The 22,109-nt window shown below is 55.3% G+C and overlaps 1 protein-coding gene across 1 annotated transcript in view; it reads right to left on the bottom strand.

The window, feature by feature from the left end:
• UBE2O (ubiquitin conjugating enzyme E2 O) overlaps positions 1 to 16,663 on the bottom strand; it is a 43,127-nt gene extending 26,464 nt beyond the window's left edge. Inside the window, exon 1 of the mRNA XM_040989616.1 lies at positions 16,206 to 16,663. Within this exon, the coding sequence (XP_040845550.1) occupies positions 16,206 to 16,616 (411 nt within the window). The 5' untranslated portion in view covers positions 16,617 to 16,663. The remainder of the gene's footprint in view (positions 1 to 16,205) is intronic.
• Positions 16,664 to 22,109: the final 5,446 nt, after the last annotated feature.

Here is a 22,109-nt window from a genome sequence, read left to right as displayed (position 1 = left end):
GAACCTGTGGGGTGGTCTGTCTGCTGCTCTCTGGCTGCCTGGAAGCTGCCGGGTTCTCCCGGGGAATCCCTCCCAGCCATCTGCAGCACCCTCTCGCCCTGCCCTGTGTCCCAGCTCCACTTCCCTGCTCCACCTTGTCTCAGTGTGGCTTTCCAGTTCAACGAATCCTCTCCTGAGAATCTATTCTGCAGAGGGGGAAGAAGGGGCCAGAACATGGCACAGTAAGCTAATCCTGTCCGCTGTACTGGCATTTCTATGGGTGCTAGCTTGAGTCTCATTTGCTCTACTTCTGATCCAGCTCCCTACTCACAGCCTGGGAAGGCAGCAGAGGATGGCTCAAACCTTTGGACCCTGCCACCCCTGTGGGAGACCTGAAAGAAGCTCCTGGCTCCCAGCTTTCAACTGGCTCAGTTCTGGCTGCTGCAGCCATTTGGGGAATACCAGATAGATTTTTTTTCTGTAACTCAGCTTTTCAAGTACAGTAAATTCCATGTTTTGTTTTTTTTTAATTAAATATTTCAGGCCCGGCACAATAGTGTAGTGGTTAAAGTCTTCGCCTTGCACACGCCAGGATCCCATATGGGCACCGGTTCTTTTTTTTTTTTTTAAGATTTATTTTTATTATTTTTTCATTGGAAAGGCGGATATACAGAGAAGAGAGACAGAGAGGAAGATCTTCCGTCCAATGATTCACTCCCCAAGTGAGCGCAACGGGCCGATACTATGCCGATCCGAAGCCAGGAGCCTCTTCCGGGTCTCCCACGCGGGTGCAGGTTCCCAAAGCTTTGGGCTGTCCTCGACTGCTTTCCCAGGCCACAGGCAGGGAGCTGGAAGGGAAGCGGGGCTGCCGGGATTAGAACCGGCGCCCATATGGGATCCCGGGCGTGCAAGGCAAGGACCTTTAACCACTTGCGCCACTGCGCCGGGCCCCGGGCACCGGTTCTAATCATGGCAGCCCTGCTTCCCATCCGGCTCCCTGCTTGTGGCCTGGGAAAACAGTCAACGATGGTCCAAAGCCTTGGGACCCTGCAACCGCGTGGAAGACCCAGAAGAGCTTCTGGCTCCTGGCTTCGGATTGGCTCAGCTGCAACCGTTACGGTCACTTGGGGAGTGAACCATTGGACGGAAAGTCTTCCTCTCTGTGTATCTGCCTTTCCAATAAAAATAAATAAACCTTAAAAAAAATGTATTTACTTTCCAAGAAACCCCTTGTTTATTTTTTATAGTAGCCTTTAAAACATCCACAGGTAAAATCCTGGCTCTTTGGGGGGTGTCTAGCCTGGTGGGTAAGTCACTGGCACCCCAGATTAGAGTGTCTGGATTCAAACTTTATTTTTTTAAATTCTTTTATTTTGAATTTTGAGTTATATGATACATTTTTGTATAGGCTGGGATTCCCCCCCCAAACTCCCACCCCCGTCAGATTTTTCCCATTTTTTTTTACAATAGTGTAGTCCTTCGTAAGGAATCATAGTTCTATCAGTCTCTTATTTAAGTGTACCCCGACACTGCTGGTATAGACAATAGACAGTCCAGCATCCCATTGTCTACACATGTCCCACAGTTTCACTGGGAGTTCATCTTTCGTCTGGATGCAGGGATGCATGTTCCATTGCACCCCCACGTCTGCACATGACAGACCCCAGTACTCCATCACTATACATTACCATAAGTGAGAAGCCATGAAATGAGGTCAACAGCCGGTATGAGTTAGAGCAACAGCCTCAACAACAAATTACAGCACCTTGAAAAAAATAACGCGCCACTGAGTAACCAACACGTGAGTGACAAAAAGGAAACACAGAGGTCTCTTGGGAAAAATGACGTCATCATATAATTCATGAGCACATGATGAATTTGACTAGAGAAAAGAGATTATTTGGAAGGAACCAAACTGATATAAAAATATCAAAACACATGGGATACAGCCAATGGGTTCAAACTGTAGCTAAGCTCCTGGCTCCAACCCTGTCAGGTGCACTTCAGGTGGCAGTGCTGATGGCTCTAGCAGCTGGGTCGCTGCCACCTCTGAGGGAGACCCAGGGGGTTCCTGGGCCCAGCTGTCGTGGGCATCCGTGGAGCAGAATGGGAGCTCACTCTGCCTCTCAAATAAGGAAATATTTTTGAACACTGGCCCTTACCCCCATGCCCTTTCTATGCACCTCGAGGGCCTCCTCCAGGACAGTTTGCTTTTTGCTTGCTCTGCCTCTACTTCTCACAAGGGAAGATTCCTGAATACAGACATTTCTGCCTAGATTTCCATTCTTATCAAGTGGGGTAACGGAGTTCCAAGATCTGGTCCTGAAAGTCGTGGTGGCACACACGACATGTGAGTTGCAGGTGAAGCACTGCCCACCACCGTGCCCCAGCATTGCATCCCTGATCCTGGGATTCAGGGAGAGGTAAGTAGAGGCACGCTTTGTGATAAGGAGGGTCAGCTGGAGGAGAGGCCAGCATTCACTGGGCGGCACCTCCAGAGGCCGCCTGGTGAGTCCGTACGTGGTGTGGTCGCTTCCCCCGGACGGCCTTGCCTCTCCATCCCAGTGGCAGATGTGGTCTCTGCATGTGGTAGGCCATGGCTGAGGCCTGGTGGGATATGGATGGGTATTGATGGGCATGGCAAGGGCTTGGCTGGGGTAGGTAGGGTCATGGCTAAGACATGGCAGGGACGGGTAGGCATGGCTGGGCATGACAGAGGCTTGGCTGGGAAAGCCGGGCATGGGTGGGCATGGGCGGGGCATGCCCTGCAGCCTCATCAGATCCTCTCCACACAGCATCCCCTGCTTCTCACTGTGCCCAGCAGCCTAACCCATGGTCCCTCTGAGATGCTCTTCCCAGAGCACCAACCTCTGCTGCCCGCAGGCACAGAGTGTCCTCCCGCCTGCAGGTCTGGAGAGACAGGCAGGGTAGGAGTGGAGAAATTCTCTCTGAATGAACCCCCTCCATCTTGGACCCACAGCGCACCGCCACCTTGAATGACTGCAGGGACCTGCAAGGCCGCAGACTCTGAGCGGCTGCTCTGACAGCGCCAGCACGGCCTGCTCTCCAACTCGCCTCCCAAACATCAGAGACTTTGTCATTGCTCCCTCTCCTTCTCTGTCTTACAGGTTTCTAAGAGGAAGAAATATATTTATTTGCAAGGCAGTTACCGAGAGAGGAGGAGAGACAGAGAGATCTACACCTTTGATAGTCCAAATCAGAGCCGGTCCAGGCTGAAGGAAGGAGCCTAGAGGTTTATCTGGGTCTCCTGTACGTGGCAGGGACCAAGCACTGGGACCATCACCCCCTGCTTTTCCCAGGCCATGAGCAGGGAGATGTATAGGAAGTGGAACAGCCCTGACTCAACCCAGCGCCCACAGCGGATGCTAATATTGCAGACGGCTTTACCCGCCACAAGGCAGGCAGATGGAGCGCTGCCGGCTCCGACCTCAGCCTGGCCCAACCCTGGCAGGTGCAGGCATTAGAAGAGTCTATTAGCAGACGGAAGAGACACTTGGTCTCAATATTCTGCATATCAAGCAGATAAAAATAAACAAATAAGCTTTATAAGCTTTTAAAAAATCGTTAAGAAAGTCACCAAGCAGAGCTAGCGTGTTAGCTCAAATGACTAATCCTCCTGCCTACAAGTGCCAGCATCCTATATGGCACGCCACAGCTGCTCCACTTCCCATTCAGCTCCCTGCTTGTGGCCTGGGAAAGCAGCTGAGGATGGCCCAAAGCCTTGGGACCCTGCACCCACATGGGAGATCTAGAAGAAGCTCCTGGCTCCAGGCTCTGGATTGGCTCAGCTCCGGTCACTGCACTGTATGAGAAGTGAAGCAGTAGATGGAAGGGGGGGTGTGAGGTCTTGTCTCTTTATAACTCTGCTTTTCAAGTAAAAACCTAAAAATAAATAAACTGAGTGAGTGAAAGCAAGGTCGACCCGTGAAGTGCCAGCCCAGATTCACTGAAGCCAGGGCCTCCATCAGCAGGCAGGGCTGTGCATAAACACACAGACTTCAGCTGGACCTGCTATCAACCTGCCACATGCTTACAGAAATGACTCAGCTACCAAAGCATGTTCCCATCAGTCAACAAACATTTCCTCATCCTACTGCATAAGCAGAATCAGAATCCAAACCCCAGTAGGTGCCAGGGGCGCAGGTGTCCGAGTCGCAGCCATCTGCTCCAGCTCCCTGCCAGCTAACTGGCCTGGGGCACCAAAGGACAGCTCCAGTACCCGTGTCCCCACCCTGGCAAAGCTCCTGGCTCCTGCTATTGTGAACTTGGGGAGTGAACCCACAGAGGGAAGACCCCTATCTCTGCCTTTCCAATAAATAAATAATCTGAGAAACCAGAGGAAAACAATCAATGTGTAAAAAGGCAGATTGAACAGTCTATAGCCTCTGAAGTCGCAGCCTGTTCCTGCACCCTAGAACCTGCTCCCACGGAGGCAGGTTCTAGAAGGCTGTCCACTGGCAGAGAAGACCCACCAAGCAACCCTTTCCTAGCTCCAGAGACTTCAGCTAGACTTCCTCCTGGGAAGACCTGAGACCCAAAGCCCCTTCAGCTCCTAAGGGTCTCAAGTCTCTATAGCATCCTCAGCTAGGAAGAGGGTTCAATCTCAACATGACAGATCTTTTTTTTTTTTTAAAGATTTATTTATTGGGCCCGGCGCAATGGCACAGTGGTTGGGGTCCGGTTCTGGTCCCAGCAGCCCCGCTTCCCATCCAGCTCCCTGCCTGTGGCCTGGGAGAGTAGTCCAGGATGGCCCAGGGCTTTGGGACCCTGCATCCACGTGGGAGACTCGGAAGAGGCTCTTGGCTTTGAATTGGCTCAGCTCTGGCCGTTGCAGCCGCCTGGGGGGGGCGTGAACCATTGGACAGAGGATCTTCTTCTCTGTCTCTCCTCTCTGTATATCCGCCTTTCCAATAAAAATAAAATAAATCTTTAAAAAAAATTTTATTTAGTTTTTTATTACAGAGTCAAATATACAGAGAGGAGGAGAGACAGAGAGGAAAATCTTCCGTCCAATGATTCACTCCCCAAGTGAGCGCAACAGCTAGTCCGAAACCAGGAACCAGGAACCTCTTCCAGGTCTCCCACACGGGTGCAGGGTCCCAAAGCTTTGGGCCGTCCTCGACTGCTTTCCCAGGCCACAAGCAGGAAGCTGGATGGGAAGTGGAGTTGCTGGGATTAGAACCGGCGCCCATATGGGATCCTGGCGCGTTCAAGGCAAGGACTTTAGCTGCTAGGCCATCGCGCCGGGCCCAACATGACAGATCCTAATGATGGGGCACCTGCCACAACAGGTACTGCACCTAGCAAGCCCCACAAGGATGAGACGCTCCCAAGCCATGGCCGAGCAAGCATGCTGGTCCAGGAAGGCACAAAGCACCAGTGTGAACAGCCGTTTCTCTGAAGACAAATGGCCAGCAAGCCAAGCAAAGATGCTCAGCATCATTAGTTCTGGGAAGTACAAATCAAATCACAATGCCTGACCGCTCCTGGTGTGTGCCACAACTGACGGGGCCCGGACAGCTGAAGTCGTGCAGCAGTGAGCCACACACAGAGGGTGGGGACACCCACAGGTGCAGCTGCTCAGAAAGTCGGAGCCGGAGCTGGGGGCCGGCCTGAGGCCTGGGCACAGGTGAGGGCACCGGCAGTCCACGGCAAGGCTCAGCTCCCGACCCCAGCTTCCTGCAAATGCGGCCTCCGGAAGGTGGGTTCAAGTGTTTGGGTTCTTGGGATTCAAAGTCCCTCCAGTTTATAAGGATCTCAGATCCCTTTGGGCGTGCCATGCCGCTCCACTCGCCGCTGTTGTGCCAGCTGGCCTGCTTTAAGCCATGAAGGCTTTCTGCACCGCACACTGCCTGCCACCTTCTCATGGAAGTTGGCTCTTGCTACTTTACCAGTGGCAACTCATTCCCTCATGAAACAAAGCCACTACTCTGGGCCGCAGCTGTTCCAGTGGACAAGACGTGCCGGCCCTCCCTCCCATCCTGCTTGAGGAGAGAGCACCCAGGACATGAAGTGCCACCATCTCAGAAGCTGTGAGGTGCCACGAAGGGAAGGAGGCTGAGTGAGGCGTTGGGAGGACGGAGCTCCAGCCTTCCAGAAGTGCCCGGGGGCAGCACTACCCAGGACGGCCGCTGCCCCGGCCACAGCCTGCCCTCCCCTGCTGACTGCCGCACACACAGCATTTCCAACACACTGGCACGTGAACATCAGCTGACTTGTTTACCTTTTCAGACGCACCTCACATTTTACCCCTGTTGGCCAAGACTCTTCTGGAGCCCGCCGGCCGTGTCCCTCTGACTGCCTGGTTTTTAAAATCCAGTTTCACCGGAACACGGCCACGCTATCATGCTACAATGGCACAGCTGTAAAAGGGGCAGTGTGGCGTGTGAAGCCTAAAACACTGACCACTAGATCTCTCCAGAAAGTCTGCTGCACTCAAGCGAGAGGGCAGGGCCTGCACTGGACCTTTCCAGAAAGCTTATGGCCCCAAGCGAGCAGGGCCTGTGCAGGAGCCCCGTTCCCCACAACTCCTGGTCCAGTGCAAGGGTCACCCCAGAGCCGGAGAGAAGAATCTAGGCACTGACGGCACAAACAGGCCTAAGCCCTGATCCATGTGGTCCTCTCCGGGTTTTAGAATACTCTAAAATGAGCAGGTGTTTGGTTTAGCAATTAGGATGCTGGTCGAGGGGCAGGCATGTGGCCCAGGCATGCTGGTCGAGGGGCAGGGTGTTAGGCTGCCACCTGTAATGTAAACAGGGGTTCAAGTCTTGACGCTCCACTTTGGATCTAGCTCCCCACTGACATGCCTGGGAAAGCAGCAGCAAGCAGCCCAGGTACATGAACCCCTGCCACCCATGGGGGAGACCTGGATGAAGTCCCAGGCTCCTAGCTCCGACCTGACCCAGCCCTGGACATGACAGTCATTTGGAAAGTAAACCAGCGGAAGATCTGTCTCCCCTATATCTCTAATTCTGCCTACCAAATGAACAAACAAGAAACAAAGGTGAGATACCCAGGTCTCATGCTGGAGTGCTGGGTTCAAGTCCCACCTCCAAGCCTTGATGCCAGCTTCCTGCTGACGCAGACCCTGGGAAGCAGGGAGTGAGGATGGACTGACCTCCCGGCTCCCCTGGCCAGGATGTGGACAGTAGACCAAGGCAGACAGGAGTTCTGCTTCCTGCCTCTTCCTCTGAATCTTGCTGCCTTTTATCCTTCAAGATGTATGTAAAAGAGTGGGGGGTTAGAGCCTGGCACGATAGCGTAATGGTTAAAATCCTCGCCTTGAGCATGCAGGGATCCCATATGGGCACCGGTTCTAATCATGGCAGCCCCACTTCCCATCCAGCTCCCTGCCTGTGGCCTGGGAAAGCAGTCCAGGATGGCCCAAAGCCTTGGGACTCTGCACCCATGTGGGAGACCTGGGAGAAGTTCCTGGCTCCAGATCGGCGCAGTACCAGCCATTATGGTCACTTGGGGAGTGAACCATTGGACGGAAGACCTTCTTCTCTGTCTCTTCTCCTCTCTGTATATCTGCTTTTCCAATAAAAATAAATAATCTTAAAGAAAAAAAAAAGAAAGAAAAAAAGAGTGATGGGCTGACACTGTGCCATAGTGCCAGGACCTGCAGGACCACAATCCCCACACGGCAAGCCAAGCCTCTCCCTGCAGTGCTGGCATCCCATCTGGGTGCTGTTTTGAGTCCTGGCTGCTCCATTTCTGATCCAATTACCTGCTTGTGGCCAAAGCAGCAGAGGACAGCCCAAAGCCTCGAACCCCTGCACCCAGAAGCTGCTGGCTCCGGCCTTGGACCAGCCACTGTAGCCATCTGGGGAGTAGACCAGAGGATGAAAGATTTCTCTTTTTCTCTCTTCATAACTCTTTCAAGTAAAATATATAATATAAATCTTTTTTAAAAAAATAGATCTTTTGTCATAAACAGAGGCTTTTTTCTAATTTATTTATTTGAAAGGTGCAGGGACAGAGTAAGGGAGATTGGGGGGTGAGCAAGGAGGAAGGAGGGAAGTCGGAGAGAAAGAGGGGTCTTTCTGCTGTTTCACTCCCCACTGTGGCTGAGCCAGGCTGAGGCCAGCAGTCCTGAACCCCATGCTGGTCTCCCACATGTTAGTAGAGGCCCAAACACCCAGGTCATCTTCCACTGCCTTCGCAGCTGCATGAGCAGGGAGCAGCAGCAGAAGTGGAGTAGGTGGGACTCAAATCAGCATTGTGATGTGGGATGCAGGCATTGTTAGTGGGCTGCAGGGTTTTCCAGGCTCGTCCTGGCCAGGCTGCACTGCCGGGAGCCCTACATCACTCCCTTCATCCACAAACAGGGTACTGCACAACCCTACAGCTCCACGCTGTGCCTATCACTCTGCAAGAGCCCAGTCCTGGTGTAGGCTGGGCTGTGGCTTCACCGTCAGCAGGGCTGCCACTGTTTACGCCTCCCAGAAGCCTCAGGCTGAAAAACCCAGCCACGCTCCTGGTGGGTCTGGGAACTGATCCCCACCCAGGAAACTGCACTCATCAAGTACTCTAGGGACCACTGCAGTGGCTTCTCAGGCACAGAGACGGGACCATGCCCCCAGCAGGCTGGGCACCTGAGACTGAGAGGAGGTGTTCCCACCAAGAGCCCGATGTTCCTGAAGGTGCTGGGACTCAGGCTGCTTCCGAAAGGCGGCCCAGAGCTCTAATGCCAAGGCCGTGGAGGAGACCCATAGTGGCCACAGCCAGGACCTGTCACCAGCCTCGCAGGCTATAGTATCACCCTCACCCAGCCCGGTCAAGCAGGCCACTGCTGAGCCGGCTGCTGCCTCGGCAGTCACCTGTGGCGCTCGCTCTGGCCCAGTGCACTGTGCCCCATGCGGGGAGTCCCGGGATGCCTCAGGTTCTATACCTCCTCGTATTATGATGACCATACAAGCCAGTCCCAGAGTCATTCCCAAAAGACCCAGCTTGGGAAATGAATTACAGTCAAGCTATCCAGCACGTGTGCTGGGAGTGGAGCTGGCTAGCAAGGTCCACACAGCTCCAGTGCAAACAGAGGCGTCTGGAAAGTGACAGGCAGGGACGCTCACAGGTGAGGGAGGAACGAACTCTGGTCAGTCCCTCCAACAGTCCCTAAGACTTTGCATGTCCACTCAGGTGGAGCGGCAGAGAACAGTGCGGGTAAGCTGGGGACACACAGGAAGACTGGCTGGACGTCAGCTCCCGAGGCAGGAGACACGGGAGATCTGGCGGGAAAGTAGGAGGGGGCCCTGGGTGATACACTCAGGCAGGATGGACAGGGGCCCAGGAGGCCAGCCCAAGGCACTGCACTGAGCGAGGGGAGACTGGAGGTCTTGCAGAAAGGAAATCCAGGCACACAGAGGCCAGAGACAGTCAACTCCAAACCAATCCAAACGTAATGTTCCAGCTTTAAAAGATGCCAAGAAGCTGTGGCACAACGGGCCAACCCTTCACTTGCACTGCCAATGTGCCATGAGAGCACCTGTCCCAGCCTGCTCCCTACTAGCAACGGCCCAGGAAAAGTGGCAGAAGATGGCCCAGGCAACTGGCCCCCTGCTACCCACGGGCAAGACTAGCCTGGTGCAGCCGCAGCAGCTGCAGCCACCTGGGGAGTGAACCAGCAGATGGAGACACTCCCCTCCCCGCACGTGCTGCTGCCTTTCAAATAAATACATTTTTTTTAAGTGCACACTTTGGCGTCAGCCATCACCACGCCTACTCCTGCCTTACCAACAGCTTGGAAAAATGCATTTTCACACACGCACAGATAAGGCCTGCATGGCGGAGTGTTAGCAACTGCTGACTCATCACAGCTGGCAATTAGAGATCATCGGCCCAGCCTTTCAACATTTCTGTATGTCTAAACATTTGTCACACTAAAACCTCGGAGGAAAACAGTCTTAAAAATTCCACAGACTGCGGGGAGGGTAGGGGGGTGCGGGGATGTGATACCAGGACAGCTGAGGTCAGGGCACAGGACAGAGCTGGCCAGCAGGCCCGCAGGGAGGGTGATGCAGACAGGAAGCCACCTCCAGGGGTGGGGAGAGGACAGCCTCACACATGAGGGTACAGGGGACAAGAGAAGAGGCAAAACGAGGGGCGTGCCAAGACTGTCTGGCCTAAGGGAACCCCACAGAAGGCCAGCAAATGGACAAGGCCGGAGGAAAGGTCAGAGCCGGTGACCTGTGACCTTCACGGGAGTCACCCACCACCCAGCGGGGGTGGGACGCAGGGCTGACAGGCAGGAGGCAGCCTCCACCAGCGGGGTGGGAGCAGGGACCCCCCAGAGCAGAGTTGGGCAAAATGTCTGTTCCCCTCCACCACGAGGAGGAAGTCCTCAGCCCTCAGGACCCCCTAAGCAATTCCACAGGAGACAGACACAGGTGCCTGACAGCGGCGGTCACGTGCGTGCTGGCGCGCCCCCCCCCCCCCCCCCCCCCCGGACCGCTGGGACCGCTGGGATCCCTGTCCAGCAGCAGCTCCCGCACCGCAACGCGAATGAAGGACGCTCTCCGAGGGAGCTCTCCAGCTGTGCCAGCTTCACCACTGGCTGGTGGGTAGGCCGGCATGCCTTTTCATTTCTCAAGCATGACTCAGTACCTTCATTTTTTCCCCCAAAGCTTTAAATTGCCACAGACTATGTCCCAAATATAGCTCTGTTATCAATCTAAACCAAAAAGTGACCAAGCAAGCATCTCTTTGACCAAGCTGCCAAATAGTAAGTGTTTCTTCAGTCCTTCAAAATATGCAAACACACTGAAATTGCCCCAAATAGCCAACCAGGCTTAACCCAGAAAGGACATTCATTTCAATACCTGTCAGCGGAACACTTGGGAAGGGCGGTCACTCAGGAGCACGTAGATGTGCTTTTCACAACACTGCCGCAGAACACAGCTTTTGGGGCGGGGGCTGGGGGACTCTGGGTGACCCAAGAATTCACTCAACACAGCCTGGGTCGAGGGCGACAAACAGCAAACCAAGGCCAAGCAACCTTGGAGCAGGCATTCAGAAAACTAGCCATGAACATGATCCTATTTTATTCTCAGCTACAGGGAAACAAAAATGCCAGTAAGCACTTGGTGCTTCCTTGTGACCATACATATGTGAGGTGGCTCCCAACAGACCCCTGAGGCAGGCCGCCACGCCACGCCACGCCACGCACACGCCAGCAGCCCTGTACTGGTCTAGCGGAGCCTTAGGAAGCAGCTATGGTTAAACAGCACCGTCCCACTCAGCACACGAGGCCAGAGCCTCCTGCAAACTGCGAGGCACTTCACAAACACTCCCTGCTGGCTTCATACCTCCCCTGGGGCCATCCACTTCCGGCAGCATGCCCCAGGTCTACTCCACCCCTGGGAGGGGGCTAAGGCTGCTGCACGTCACCACGGAGCACAGAGCAGGCCCCCACCCTGGGGTGAGTGAAGAGCTGCGGAGGGACCCCAAGGCAGCAGATGCGGACAGCAACTTGTGCCCTTTTCCAAGAGTCTCAGCCCAGAGCAGGTGCCACTGGATTCCATGAAGCTCAATAGTGGGTCAAATAATTAAAAAATATATATATATCCTCTTGACAAAATAGGAAATGAAAGAGAAAAGCAGAAGCAGGGCCTAGTGGCTAAAGTCCTCGCTGTGAACGCCCGGGATCCCATATGGGCGCCAGTTCTAATCCCGGCAGCTCCACTTCCCATCCAGCTCCCTGCTTGTGGCCTGGGAAAGCAGTGGAGGACAGCCCAAAGCCTTGGGACCCTGTACCCATGTGGGAGATCCTGGTTTCAGATCAGCTCAGCTCCAACTATTGCAGTCACTTGGGGAGTGAATCATCGGATGAAAGATCTTCCTCTGTCTCTCCTCTCTCTGTATATCTGACTTTGCAGTTAAAAAAAAAAAAAAGCAGAAGTATCCATCAGTGGGGTTACCCAGAGGCTCGTAATGTCCACCTGGAGAATTCCGGGTGCAGAGCGGGACGGGAGGCCGCCTCCTGAGCCTGTCTCATGACTCAGCACCGAGCAGGAGGCGGGCAGCAGCAGAGGGGTCAGGTCAAGGTGGAGCTCCAGACACTGGTCCTGGCTAAGACAGCACTAAGTGAGTCAGACAATGGAAGCATACCCCAGAGACATGCAGAGGGACGCCCCAAGGCTCTCTAGAGATGCGTCCTAACAGGGATTCTGAGAGTGACTGGGGGTGGCCGAAGGGCAGGTGGCTAAGGACAGAAGCACACCACTGGGTGCAAGAGGTGTCTCTCCCTCCCTGGCCACCTCCTCTTCCAGAAGACCTCCAACTGCAGGCTCCTCAAACTCAGGTGAGAAACGCCTTCCTGGGCTCCAAGGACTCAGGTTCCTCCACTTAGCAGCAGTGTGACCTTTACCCTCTTGGTTCCTCAATTTCCTCCTCTGAACCAAGCGGCTAATAATAGCACCTAATTGTGTGATTATGTAAAACACGCGATGCCCAGCGTGCCACGCTAAGCAGTGCCTGCGCTCTCTGCTTTCCTGGTTACCTGACAGTACCTGGGCCACAGACCACCAGCCTTTGTTGCATAAACTCATCACCCACCTTCTGGGAACTTCAAGGACTCTGGGCCCTGGAAAGCCTCCCCAACACACTTCTTCCCACCCGGCCCAGGCCCAGAGGCTGCCACACTACTACCCACATGCTCTACTGGACTCTCCACGGGGACAGAGGGCCCTGCAAGAGTGTCGCTGGGCTTTATCCGGTCGGAAATCCACCTGCTCACCTGGAGGCACCATCAACTAGGAATTCCCAGCCCCTTTGTTTGCTTTTGCTTTCCCTGTGTGTTTTTTCTTTTCTTTTTTTTTTTTTTTAAGATTTCTGTCTTTTTTACTGGCAACTCAGATCCACCGAGAGGAGCGACAATAAGAAAGATCTTCCATTCACTGGTTCATTCAAGTGGCCACAGTCAAGCTGATCTAATGCCAGGAGCCAGGAGCTTCTTCTGGGTCTCCCACACGGGTGCAGAGTCCCAAGGCTTTGGGCCTCCTCTGCTGCTTTCCCAGGCCACAGGCAGGGAGCTGGATGGGAAGTGGGGCCATCAGGACATGAGTTGGAGTCCACATGGGATCCCAGCGTGCAAAGCGAGAACTTGAGGCACTAGGCTATCATGCCAGCACTCTCCCCCCCCAGTGTCTTTGCCTTTATCCCAGCACCACCCTGCGATCTCAGAGGGGGACAGGATGCTGTGAATAACCCAGCAACACCACACTACCCTTCTGGGTACCTGCATCCATGTGGGTTCCTTTCAGGACCAGACAGCCTGCCCTGGCTTGCACTGCAGAAAGAACCATAAGGCAATGGCTTGGCACAGGTGATGTGATGAGGAGCTAGGTGCCACCAAAGGAGACTTGCAATCACACTGTGAAACACAACCTCATCTGGCCAAAACGCCCCAGCGCCCTGCCACAGGCACAGAGGGCATTGCGGGCACTGAGGCCCAAACGCTGGCATTCTACATGCACACAGAATGCACGGAGTCCCGCCTCTCGGGTCACCTTACGTAACTTCTTCCTATGACATCACCAGGGCCCAGCACCTGGACAAGTGAGTCAAACTTCATGTGCTGGGATGCTATACCTTCACGGCCTTCCCCTGGGAAATGTTGGCCTAAGGAAGAGCCAAAAATAAACTCAAAAGCCAATTCCCGAAGGACCTGCCAGCACGGCTGCTGCTCGCATAGGGTGACCATGACAGCTCAGCTGTGGAAGCTCTGTGTCTGCCACGGGGACAGGCTGAGTGTCAGGGCTGATGCACTGGAGCTGGGAGAAGCAGGGCAGGGGACAGTCAGACGCTTCCAAAGCAACACTACAGCAGGGGTGCTGCAGCGGAATGGAAGGGCTGGCGGGTGGGCAGCAGAGCCCTGTCCAAACCAGGCTCGGGAGACCAGAAAGACCCACCAGCTCTGGCTGGTGCTCACGAAGATGAGGGGGCTTCAGGCCTCTGGCTTTAATCCAGAACTTTATGCAAAGGGTATGCAAAGGGCACCTGTGGTATGGAGGGGCGACAGGCAATGTGAGGTTAACAGCCGGAGCTGCAGGGACCAGGAGGCCACGGAGTCAAGGGGCCATGTCCTAGGCAAAGTCCCTCACTTCCACCCGGTCCCAAAGGCCCTCAGTGTAAGGCTTCATGGAAGAACTCTGCTTCCGCTGCTCATCTTCACAGAGGTGACGAGAAGGGCGGGACTTGCTGCCCAGTCTCTTAGCTCTCCTGATCAACTTGTTCATGAACAACTTAAATCGCGGGCCTTGACCCACCACTCTCCGCAACCGAACGTGCAAAGTACAAAAAATGCTCCACATTCAGTGGACGCTATTTAAAAACAGTCCCTGGACTCATTTCAAATGCTGGGCTGGGTCCGAGGGTCTCTGCTGCACGCCAGCAGGAGACAAGCAGCCAGGGTCAGCCTGTTCACACTGCTGCAAGGTCCTCCCACCCTGGGGGGCAGCCGCACGCTCAGGGAACCAAGGTCATATGTGCCAAGAACCACACCTACCCTCAAACCCTGAGAGAAGTGAGTCTTGCCCACTCACATCTCGGGATGCCTGTGCCCTTGGCTTCTACTAAGCTGGAAGCCACAACAGCCTAAGGAACCCCTGCCACGGGAGCGGCAAAACAGAGATGAGCAAGCCCCACCTGCAAGGGCAGTTCTTAAATCTAGCTTGTGTCTTCAAAGTCAGGTGAAATCCGACTTGGTGTCAGGACACACGGGGCTCCTCATGGCAGATGGAGCAGAACCGTCAACACTGCCAACCACCCAAGTCACACTGGACAGCAAGGACAACCGGCAGCACCCAGAGGCTGCATCCCTGAGGCCCAGGGCGGGAGCACGTTCCGCAAGTCACCAACCTCCAGAGGCGGTGGCCCTGGCGACACTTGGGAACTCCCAGAGAGACGCCGGTCAGCACCTGCTGGGGAGACAATGAGGGTGTGCCCCCACAGCAGCTTCTTTCCCGTGCTGAAAGAGTACTCTACAAACACTCCTCCTGCCAACGAACTGATACCCAGTCAGTGGGACTGGCTGCCTGATTTCCGCTCTAAGGGATGTCCAGTGCATGGACTGGTGTGTGTGTGTGTGCAGGCTTATTAGCGAGAGAAAGACCCTGCTGGGGCCACAGGGCTCTTCTCTGGAGTGGGGTCTCGTCCCGCCCCAGCCATCCTCAGACAACTTCCCCACCACCACTCCCCCATGGAGTGATGCCTGGCTCCTGCACCACCTTTGTCTCCTAGGGTGAGGGAACCCCCAAGAGCCCCTCTAAAATCAGACCTCTCAACCTCCTGGGACCTCACACTGCACCGGGCAGGCCTGACTCTGCACCTGCACCCGAGGTGTTCTGCAGGAGCCCAGGAAGGAGGGGTGTGAGGTGGAGTGATGTGTGTGTGTGAGAGAGGTTCACTGACAGGAATTTACACTCGGGAAAACAAGCCACCCAACCCGCCAGCCTCGGGGCGCAAGGTCTGAGCTCTCTGATGACAAACTTCTTTGTTTTGTAAAATGGAGGCACCCCGATACCATATGGGAACCCGATGTTTACTTTACAAGCTTTAGGCTTTGCAAATTGGGGACCCTCCTGCATCCACGGTCCTGTAACATTAATTTGTTGTCCCCAGAAGTCCGAAAGCACCTGAGCAGCGGTCAACCCCAGAGGCAGCTAGCCCTGTTCCCCCCCAGTACCATTTGAGACCTTGGGTCCTGACCGGAGAATAGGACAAAGTTCCCCGCAGCCATGAAAATAAGGCTGCAAGATAAAGCACAAAGGCGCTGCGAGGCTTCACCCGCATCGCATCTTCCCAACTTGCCGGGTTCTCAGAGCCCACCGGGTTCTCAGCCCTGGCATGCTGCTACCCCTCCCCGCCCGGGGCGGGCGCACAATGCCGCAGCAGGCAGCTGCTCCTGGGGGGTTGGACAGCCTAGCGCTGCACTGGAGGTCCCCCACCCCACCCCCGGGGAGTCGGTGCACGCCCAGTAGCTGCAGGACGATGGCCGCGCAAGTCCCCTCCCCCTCGAGCCGGGAAGCCCAGGGCCCGGTCCCAGGCCGGCTGGCGTGTGCGCCCCGAGCTGGTACAATGACTTTGCAATGGAGCGCAGCCTCCGCGGCCACTGCAGTGGCACGGCACGGGGCAGGGCCACCCCGGGACCAGGGCTCTGCTGCCCCCCACACCTCCCCTGGCACCCCGACCGCGCCCGGCCGCACCTTGGTCTCCTTCACGTGCTGCTTGACGCCCTCCGGGTACCACTGGACGCGCACGTAGCCGCGGCGCAGCGGGCTGGACCGGCCCTCCTCGTGGCCGGTGCCGCCCGCCTCGGAGCAGCCCGAGCTGCCGCGGCCATCCTCCTCGCCCTCCGAGTCCGAGTCCTCGCCGTGGATGAGGCGCACCAGCCCGAAGTGCACCGAGCCGCGGTAACGGCCCGACACCAGGTCGTGTGAGAACAGCAGGCGCTGCGAGCCGGCTTCGGGGCCCGAGTCTGAGGAGGGCCCGGAGGTCGAGTCCGGGCCGGGCGTCGGCGCCGTCTCCGGGGCGGGAGCGGGAGCAGGAGCCGGGGCCTGGGCGGGCGCTGCGGGCGCGGAGGGCGCGGCGGGCGCGGGGGCTGCGGGATCCGCCATAACTGCTCTGCGTGAGTCTCGGGCGGCGGCGGCGGACGAGGCGCGGGGAGGCGGGGCCTGCGGCGCGGGGGCGGGGCCGCGGCGCGCTGACGTGGCCCTGCGTGCGTCCGTCGTCAGGGAGCCGGGATGCGGTTGCTAGGAGCCAGCGCCTCGTCGCTAGGGGACGCTCGAGATGCTGCAGGGGGAGCGGCGTCCGGCGGAGAGGGAGGGACGCTGGACAACGCCGAGGTGGAACCAGGCCCGAGGGGCTCCAAGTGCAGGAGGAGGAAGTTCAGGGTTGCCCCGAGGTCAAGGGGACAGGCCGACAGGGCGGAAGAGACTGAACAACTTTTAATGAGTTGTCCCAGTCTCGGCTTAGGCCATGGGAGGGTTTTCCAGATGTGTAATTTATTTAGGGAGGTAAATAACACCTTAAATAGCTCCGAAGCAACTCGGAGGTTGCTGCCGAGCCAGGCTGTAATGGGCAGGTGTAGGTCATTAGTAACTCCGTGTGGACTGGTCCAGGAGGTGCTGAAGCGGAGTCAAAATAAAACAAAAATGCAGGAAGAAAGCAAAGCAAATATCATGGCTCCAGGGACTTGGACCCTACCTTGTCGTGCATCCCGTTAAGCTGACGCTTGCGGTGCCAGCAGTCCCCATGAGGGACCCAAGTCCCCCGACTTTCCATCCAGCTCCCTGCTGTGGTGCCTGGGAAAGCAGTGGAAGGTAGCCTGCGTCTGGGGCCACTGCCACCATCGTGGCTGTTTGGGGAGTGACCCATTGAATGGAAGATGCTGCTTGCTCTGATCCTCTCTCCCTCAGCCTTTCAAGCAAATAAAGGAACCTTTGGAAAAAAAACATTTTTACTGGAAAGGCAGATTCACAGAGAGGAGAAGCAAGTCTTCCATCTGCTGGTTCAGTCCCCAAGTGACTGCAACAACCGCTGGAGCTGAGCTGATCCGAAGCCAGGAGCCAGCAGTTTCTTCCAGGTCTCCCACGTAGATGTAGGGACCCCAAGCACTTGAGCCAGTCTCTGCTGTTTTCCCAGACCATTTGGCAGGGAGGTGGGAAGGAAATGGAGCCGCTGGCTCTCCAACCTGTGCCCATAAGGGGTTCCGCTGCTGCAGGCAGAGGCTTCCCTGTTACACCACTGTGCCAGCCCCAGAAGGAGGAACACTTAACAGTGAGGCGAAATGCCTGACCCTCACCCGGTTCTTTCACCTGTAAAACTCAGATGACAAGAGCACTACCTGTGGGCCCGACCCTCTGGCTTAGTGGCTAAATCCTCATTTTACATGCGTTGAGATCCCATATGGGTGCCAGTTGGATGCATTAAAAAGAAAGAAAGAAAGAAAGTAGAGAGACAGGCTCCAGCACAATAGCCTAGCAGCTAAAATCCTCACTTTGCAAGCTTCAGGACCCATATGGACACCAGTTCCTATCCCGGAAGCTCCACTTCCCATCCAGCTCCCTGCTTGTGGCCTGGGAAAGCAGCAAAGGATGACCCCAAGCCTTGGGACCCTGCACCTGCATGGGAGATGCAGAAGAAATTCCTGGCTCCTGGCTTCAGATTGGCTCAGTTCCAGCCGTTGCAACCACTTGGGGAGTGAACAGCCGATGGCATATTTTCTCTCTCTGCCTCTCCTTCTCTCTGTAAATCTGCCTTTGCAGAAAAAAAAAAATATATATATATATATAAAATCAATCTTTAAAAAGGAGAGTAAGAACACTTCCTGTGTCATTTTCAGCTGGGGGCTTAGAGGAAGTGGAACCATGCCCGGCCTAAACTCCCCCAACCGAGCTGGACCGTTATCATAATATTTCGAAAAGCACTGCCTGGATCAACTCCAGATTGCAAGACTGTGATTGGGCTGGTCTGTTTCACCTTGTGATTTCACAGGATAAAAGGAAATTCTACCAATGCAGTGTGTCACCTAAATAGATTTCAAAAGCTGTAGATGGATTTTCAGAGGACGGATTCATAGCTGGAAAGAAAGACTAGCAAAGGGCTAGCTCTCATCTTGCTCGGTCAAGTCCGTTCTTCTGCAAGATCATCACTAACAGCTTAGCAAGAAGATTTGATAATGCAGCATTCAGGGAACTTGGGCCATGGGACAGTAGGCTAAGCCTCCACCTACAGTAGCAGCAGCCCATATGGACACTAGTTCAAATCCAAGCAGCTCCACTTCTGATCCAGTTTCCTGTTAAGGGCCTGGGAAGGCAGCAGAGCATGGTACAGTCCTTGGAACCCTGAACTCACGCGGGAGACCTGGAAGAAGCTCTTGGTTCCTGGTTTAGATTGGCTCAATTCTAGCCCCATTGCAGCCATTTAGGGAGTGAGTCATCGGATGGAAGTTCTTTCTCTCCTTTCTATGACTCTGCCTTTCAAATAAAAAATAAAATCTTTTTTAAAAAGAAAAATAATAGGGTCGGGAACAGGAGCCTAGTAGCTAAAATTCTCACCTTGCACACACTGGGATCCCATATGAGTGCCGGTTCTAATCTTGGCAGCCTGCTTCCCATCCAGCTCCCTGCTTGTGGCCTGGGAAAGCAGTTGAGGACGGCCCAAAGCCTTGGGACCCTGTACCCGAATGGGAAATCCAGATGAAGCTCCTGGCTTTGGATCTGCTCAGTTCCAGCCACTGTGGCCGCTTGGGGTGTGAACCAGAGGATGGAACATCTTTCTCTGTCTCTCCTTTTCTGTTTAGATCTGACTTTCCTATAAAAATAAATCCTTTTTAAGATACATTTTCTATCTTAGGCCCATGCTTGTCACTTTGAATTCATTAAATAAATAAGAAGAGCCCGGCGGCATAATCTAGCGGCTAAAGTCCTCTCCTTGAATGCGCTGGGATCCCATATGGGCACCGGTTCTAATCCCGGTGGCCCAGCTTCCCATCCAGCTTCCTGTTTGTGGCCTGGGAAAGCAGTGGAGGACGGCCCATAGCTTTGGGACCCTGCACCTGTATGGGATACCCAGAAGAGGTTCCTGGTTCCTGGCTTCAGATCAGCACAGCACCAACTGTTGCGCTCACTTGGGGAGTGAATCATTGGACGGAAGATCTTCCTCTCTGTCTCTCCTCTCTGTATATCTGACTTTCCAATAAATAAATAAATCTTAAATATATATATATAAGAAAGAAATGTTCTTTCTTCCCTAAGCCCTGAGTGAAGTGCTGATCCTGCAGCTTCTTAGCACAGCTAACACTAGCCATCCTCCCTGGGCTGGGACATCCTGCTGGCACCAGTGCTGTGCACAGGTGATGAGGAACCCTGCCAGGAACGCCGATGGCAGAGACCCCCTCAGCATGGCAGGGGCGGGTTTGCATGTGACCCTTGGGCCTGGGACTGTGCCTGCTGTGCTGTTGGAACTCACACAGCTGGAGGTCAAAGGTCTGGGATTCCTGGTCTCTACCCCACCCCCATTCCCCTGCTGAGGGAGGAAGCAACAGGCTGGCCAGCGCGCATGCCCAGGGTTGCTGGTTCGTTCTCAGGGAGAATTCTTCAGTCCCTCTTCCCCCCACCCCCCTGTGACTTGGTTATGGGCAACAGACTGCTCCCCTGTTTACAAATGTGCCTGTCAGGCAGCCAGCCAGGCAGCCACTCCCCTGGCTGCATGGGGTGAGCACAGTGCAGGCAGTGGAGCTGATCTAGGGAAGCAGGACTGGCTCGTCCCTATCTGAGGTGCCCAACGTCACCGCTGCAGCTCCAGCTCGGCCTCCCTGGGCCAGTAAGTCCAGGCTGACCAGCAGAAGAACCCTTTCTGCCCTGGAGTAGGTGTTTGGAGACCCTGTGGTGTTGCCAAAGACGCTAGAATGACAAAGTCCTGAGCCCTCCTATGGCCTGGTGGGCCAGTGGGTTGCTGGAGTAGCAGGTGTTTCTGCAGATAAGGTGGGATTGGCCCAAGGATGCTGGGGAGCAGTTTTGGTTAGCCATTGAGACTGCTGCTATCGCAGGGTGTCCCAGTCCCTGGGGCCAGACAGGTGGTACCTGGGACCACAGTGCAAGGACTGAGCCATGACTGCTGCCTCTTCCTGTTGCCCAACCCATGGAGATCCAGGGGTGAGGCACCCTGAAAGCCACCCTCTCCCACCCACTCCCAGGCAGGTCTCCCCAGCACCAACTCCTAGGCACTTCCAGGATGTGACAGCCACCGGAATATTGCTTTTGTGTCCTAAGACCTCCTCCTGACTGATGGCAGTGCCACCTGACCTCCCCTCCCCTGAGCTGGCTGCCTGTCGGTCAGCAGTGACCCTGAGGTAGTCCAAACCTGGATGGTAGCCCGCCCCATCCCTGGTCCCTCCGCTGGTGGCTGTGTGCCCTTCCCCTCCCCCCATAGGCTCTTCCACTTCTGAGGCTTCCCTCTTAGTGGGACTAATCAGGAGGCCGCCTTTGTGGGGAACGGCTTCTCGTGGCACCTGCCACATCGCGCCTGGAAGTATTGACTGGGACATCTGTCCATCAGTCCCCAACCCCCTAATTTTTTTTTAAGATTTGTTTATTTTTATTGGAAAGTCAGACATACAGAGAGGAAGATATTCCATCCATTGGTTCACTCCCCAAGTGGCTGCAACAGCCAGAGCTGAGCCAATCTGAAGCCAGAAACCAGGAATTTCCTCCAGGTCTCCCATACAGGTGCAGGGTCCCAAGGCTTTGGGCCGTTCTCCACTGCTTTCTCAGGCCACAAGCAGGGAGCTGGATGGGCAGTGAGGCCACCGGGATTAGAACTGGCGCCCATATGGGATCCCAGAGTGTGCAAGGCAAGGACCTTAGCCACTACGCTACTGTGCTGGGGCCCTGACCCCTTCCTTCACAGGCACTGGGTGGACCACCTGATCTACCCACAGCATTGTTTCAGGAGTAAGTGAAAACACACACAAATGTTCATCAGTCATGTGGTCATCTGGCTGCGTGGTTTTCTGGGCTGCCCCAGAGAATGGCCCTTTGTGGCCCAATTCTCTCGCTTTCCCCACCTGTTCTTCCTCCATGCAGTAGGCGTGCACCATGCTCTGGCCTCAGGCGCCCGCCAGCACTGGAAGCATCTCTGTCCTCTACCTCACCGTCTGTCCAAACCGCTTTTCACTGCAGCAGATCCAGCTTGGGCAGGCCTTCGCATCGGAGCATCCCCCTCCATCCCTGCCAGCGAACCACATTGTCTTCACCTTGGTAGCCCAGCAGCTAGCACACAGTAGGTGCTCAGAACTCTCCCAGAGTCACTGTGGGTCCAATGTGGGCAGTGTGTGCCAGCGGAGCCAAGAGTGCAGGCACTCGGACCTGGAGGTCTCCGGGTAAGTGGTCAGGCGGGAAAGCTGGAGAAGGAGAGCTGGTCAGTGCGGGAACATTTCCCACATTCCAGGGCTCCAGGGTCCTCTGGGAATCCTGGAGAAGGCTTCCTACTAAGGGGGCAGCACTGCAAGGGGTTGAGCCGTTACTGAGGCACTGGCATCCCACAGGGGAGTGCTGGCTGGAGTCCTGGCTGCCCCGTTTCTTGTCCAGCTCCCTGACCTACGTGCT

The sequence above is a fragment of the Ochotona curzoniae genome, unplaced genomic scaffold, assembly GCF_017591425.1.
Source record: "Ochotona curzoniae isolate NIBS_2020 unplaced genomic scaffold, NIBS_Ocur_1.0 contig_523, whole genome shotgun sequence".
Lineage (NCBI taxonomy): Eukaryota > Metazoa > Chordata > Mammalia > Lagomorpha > Ochotonidae > Ochotona > Ochotona curzoniae.
Note: the sequence above shows the minus strand (reverse complement) of the source record. Positions and strands in the feature narration are given on the sequence as shown.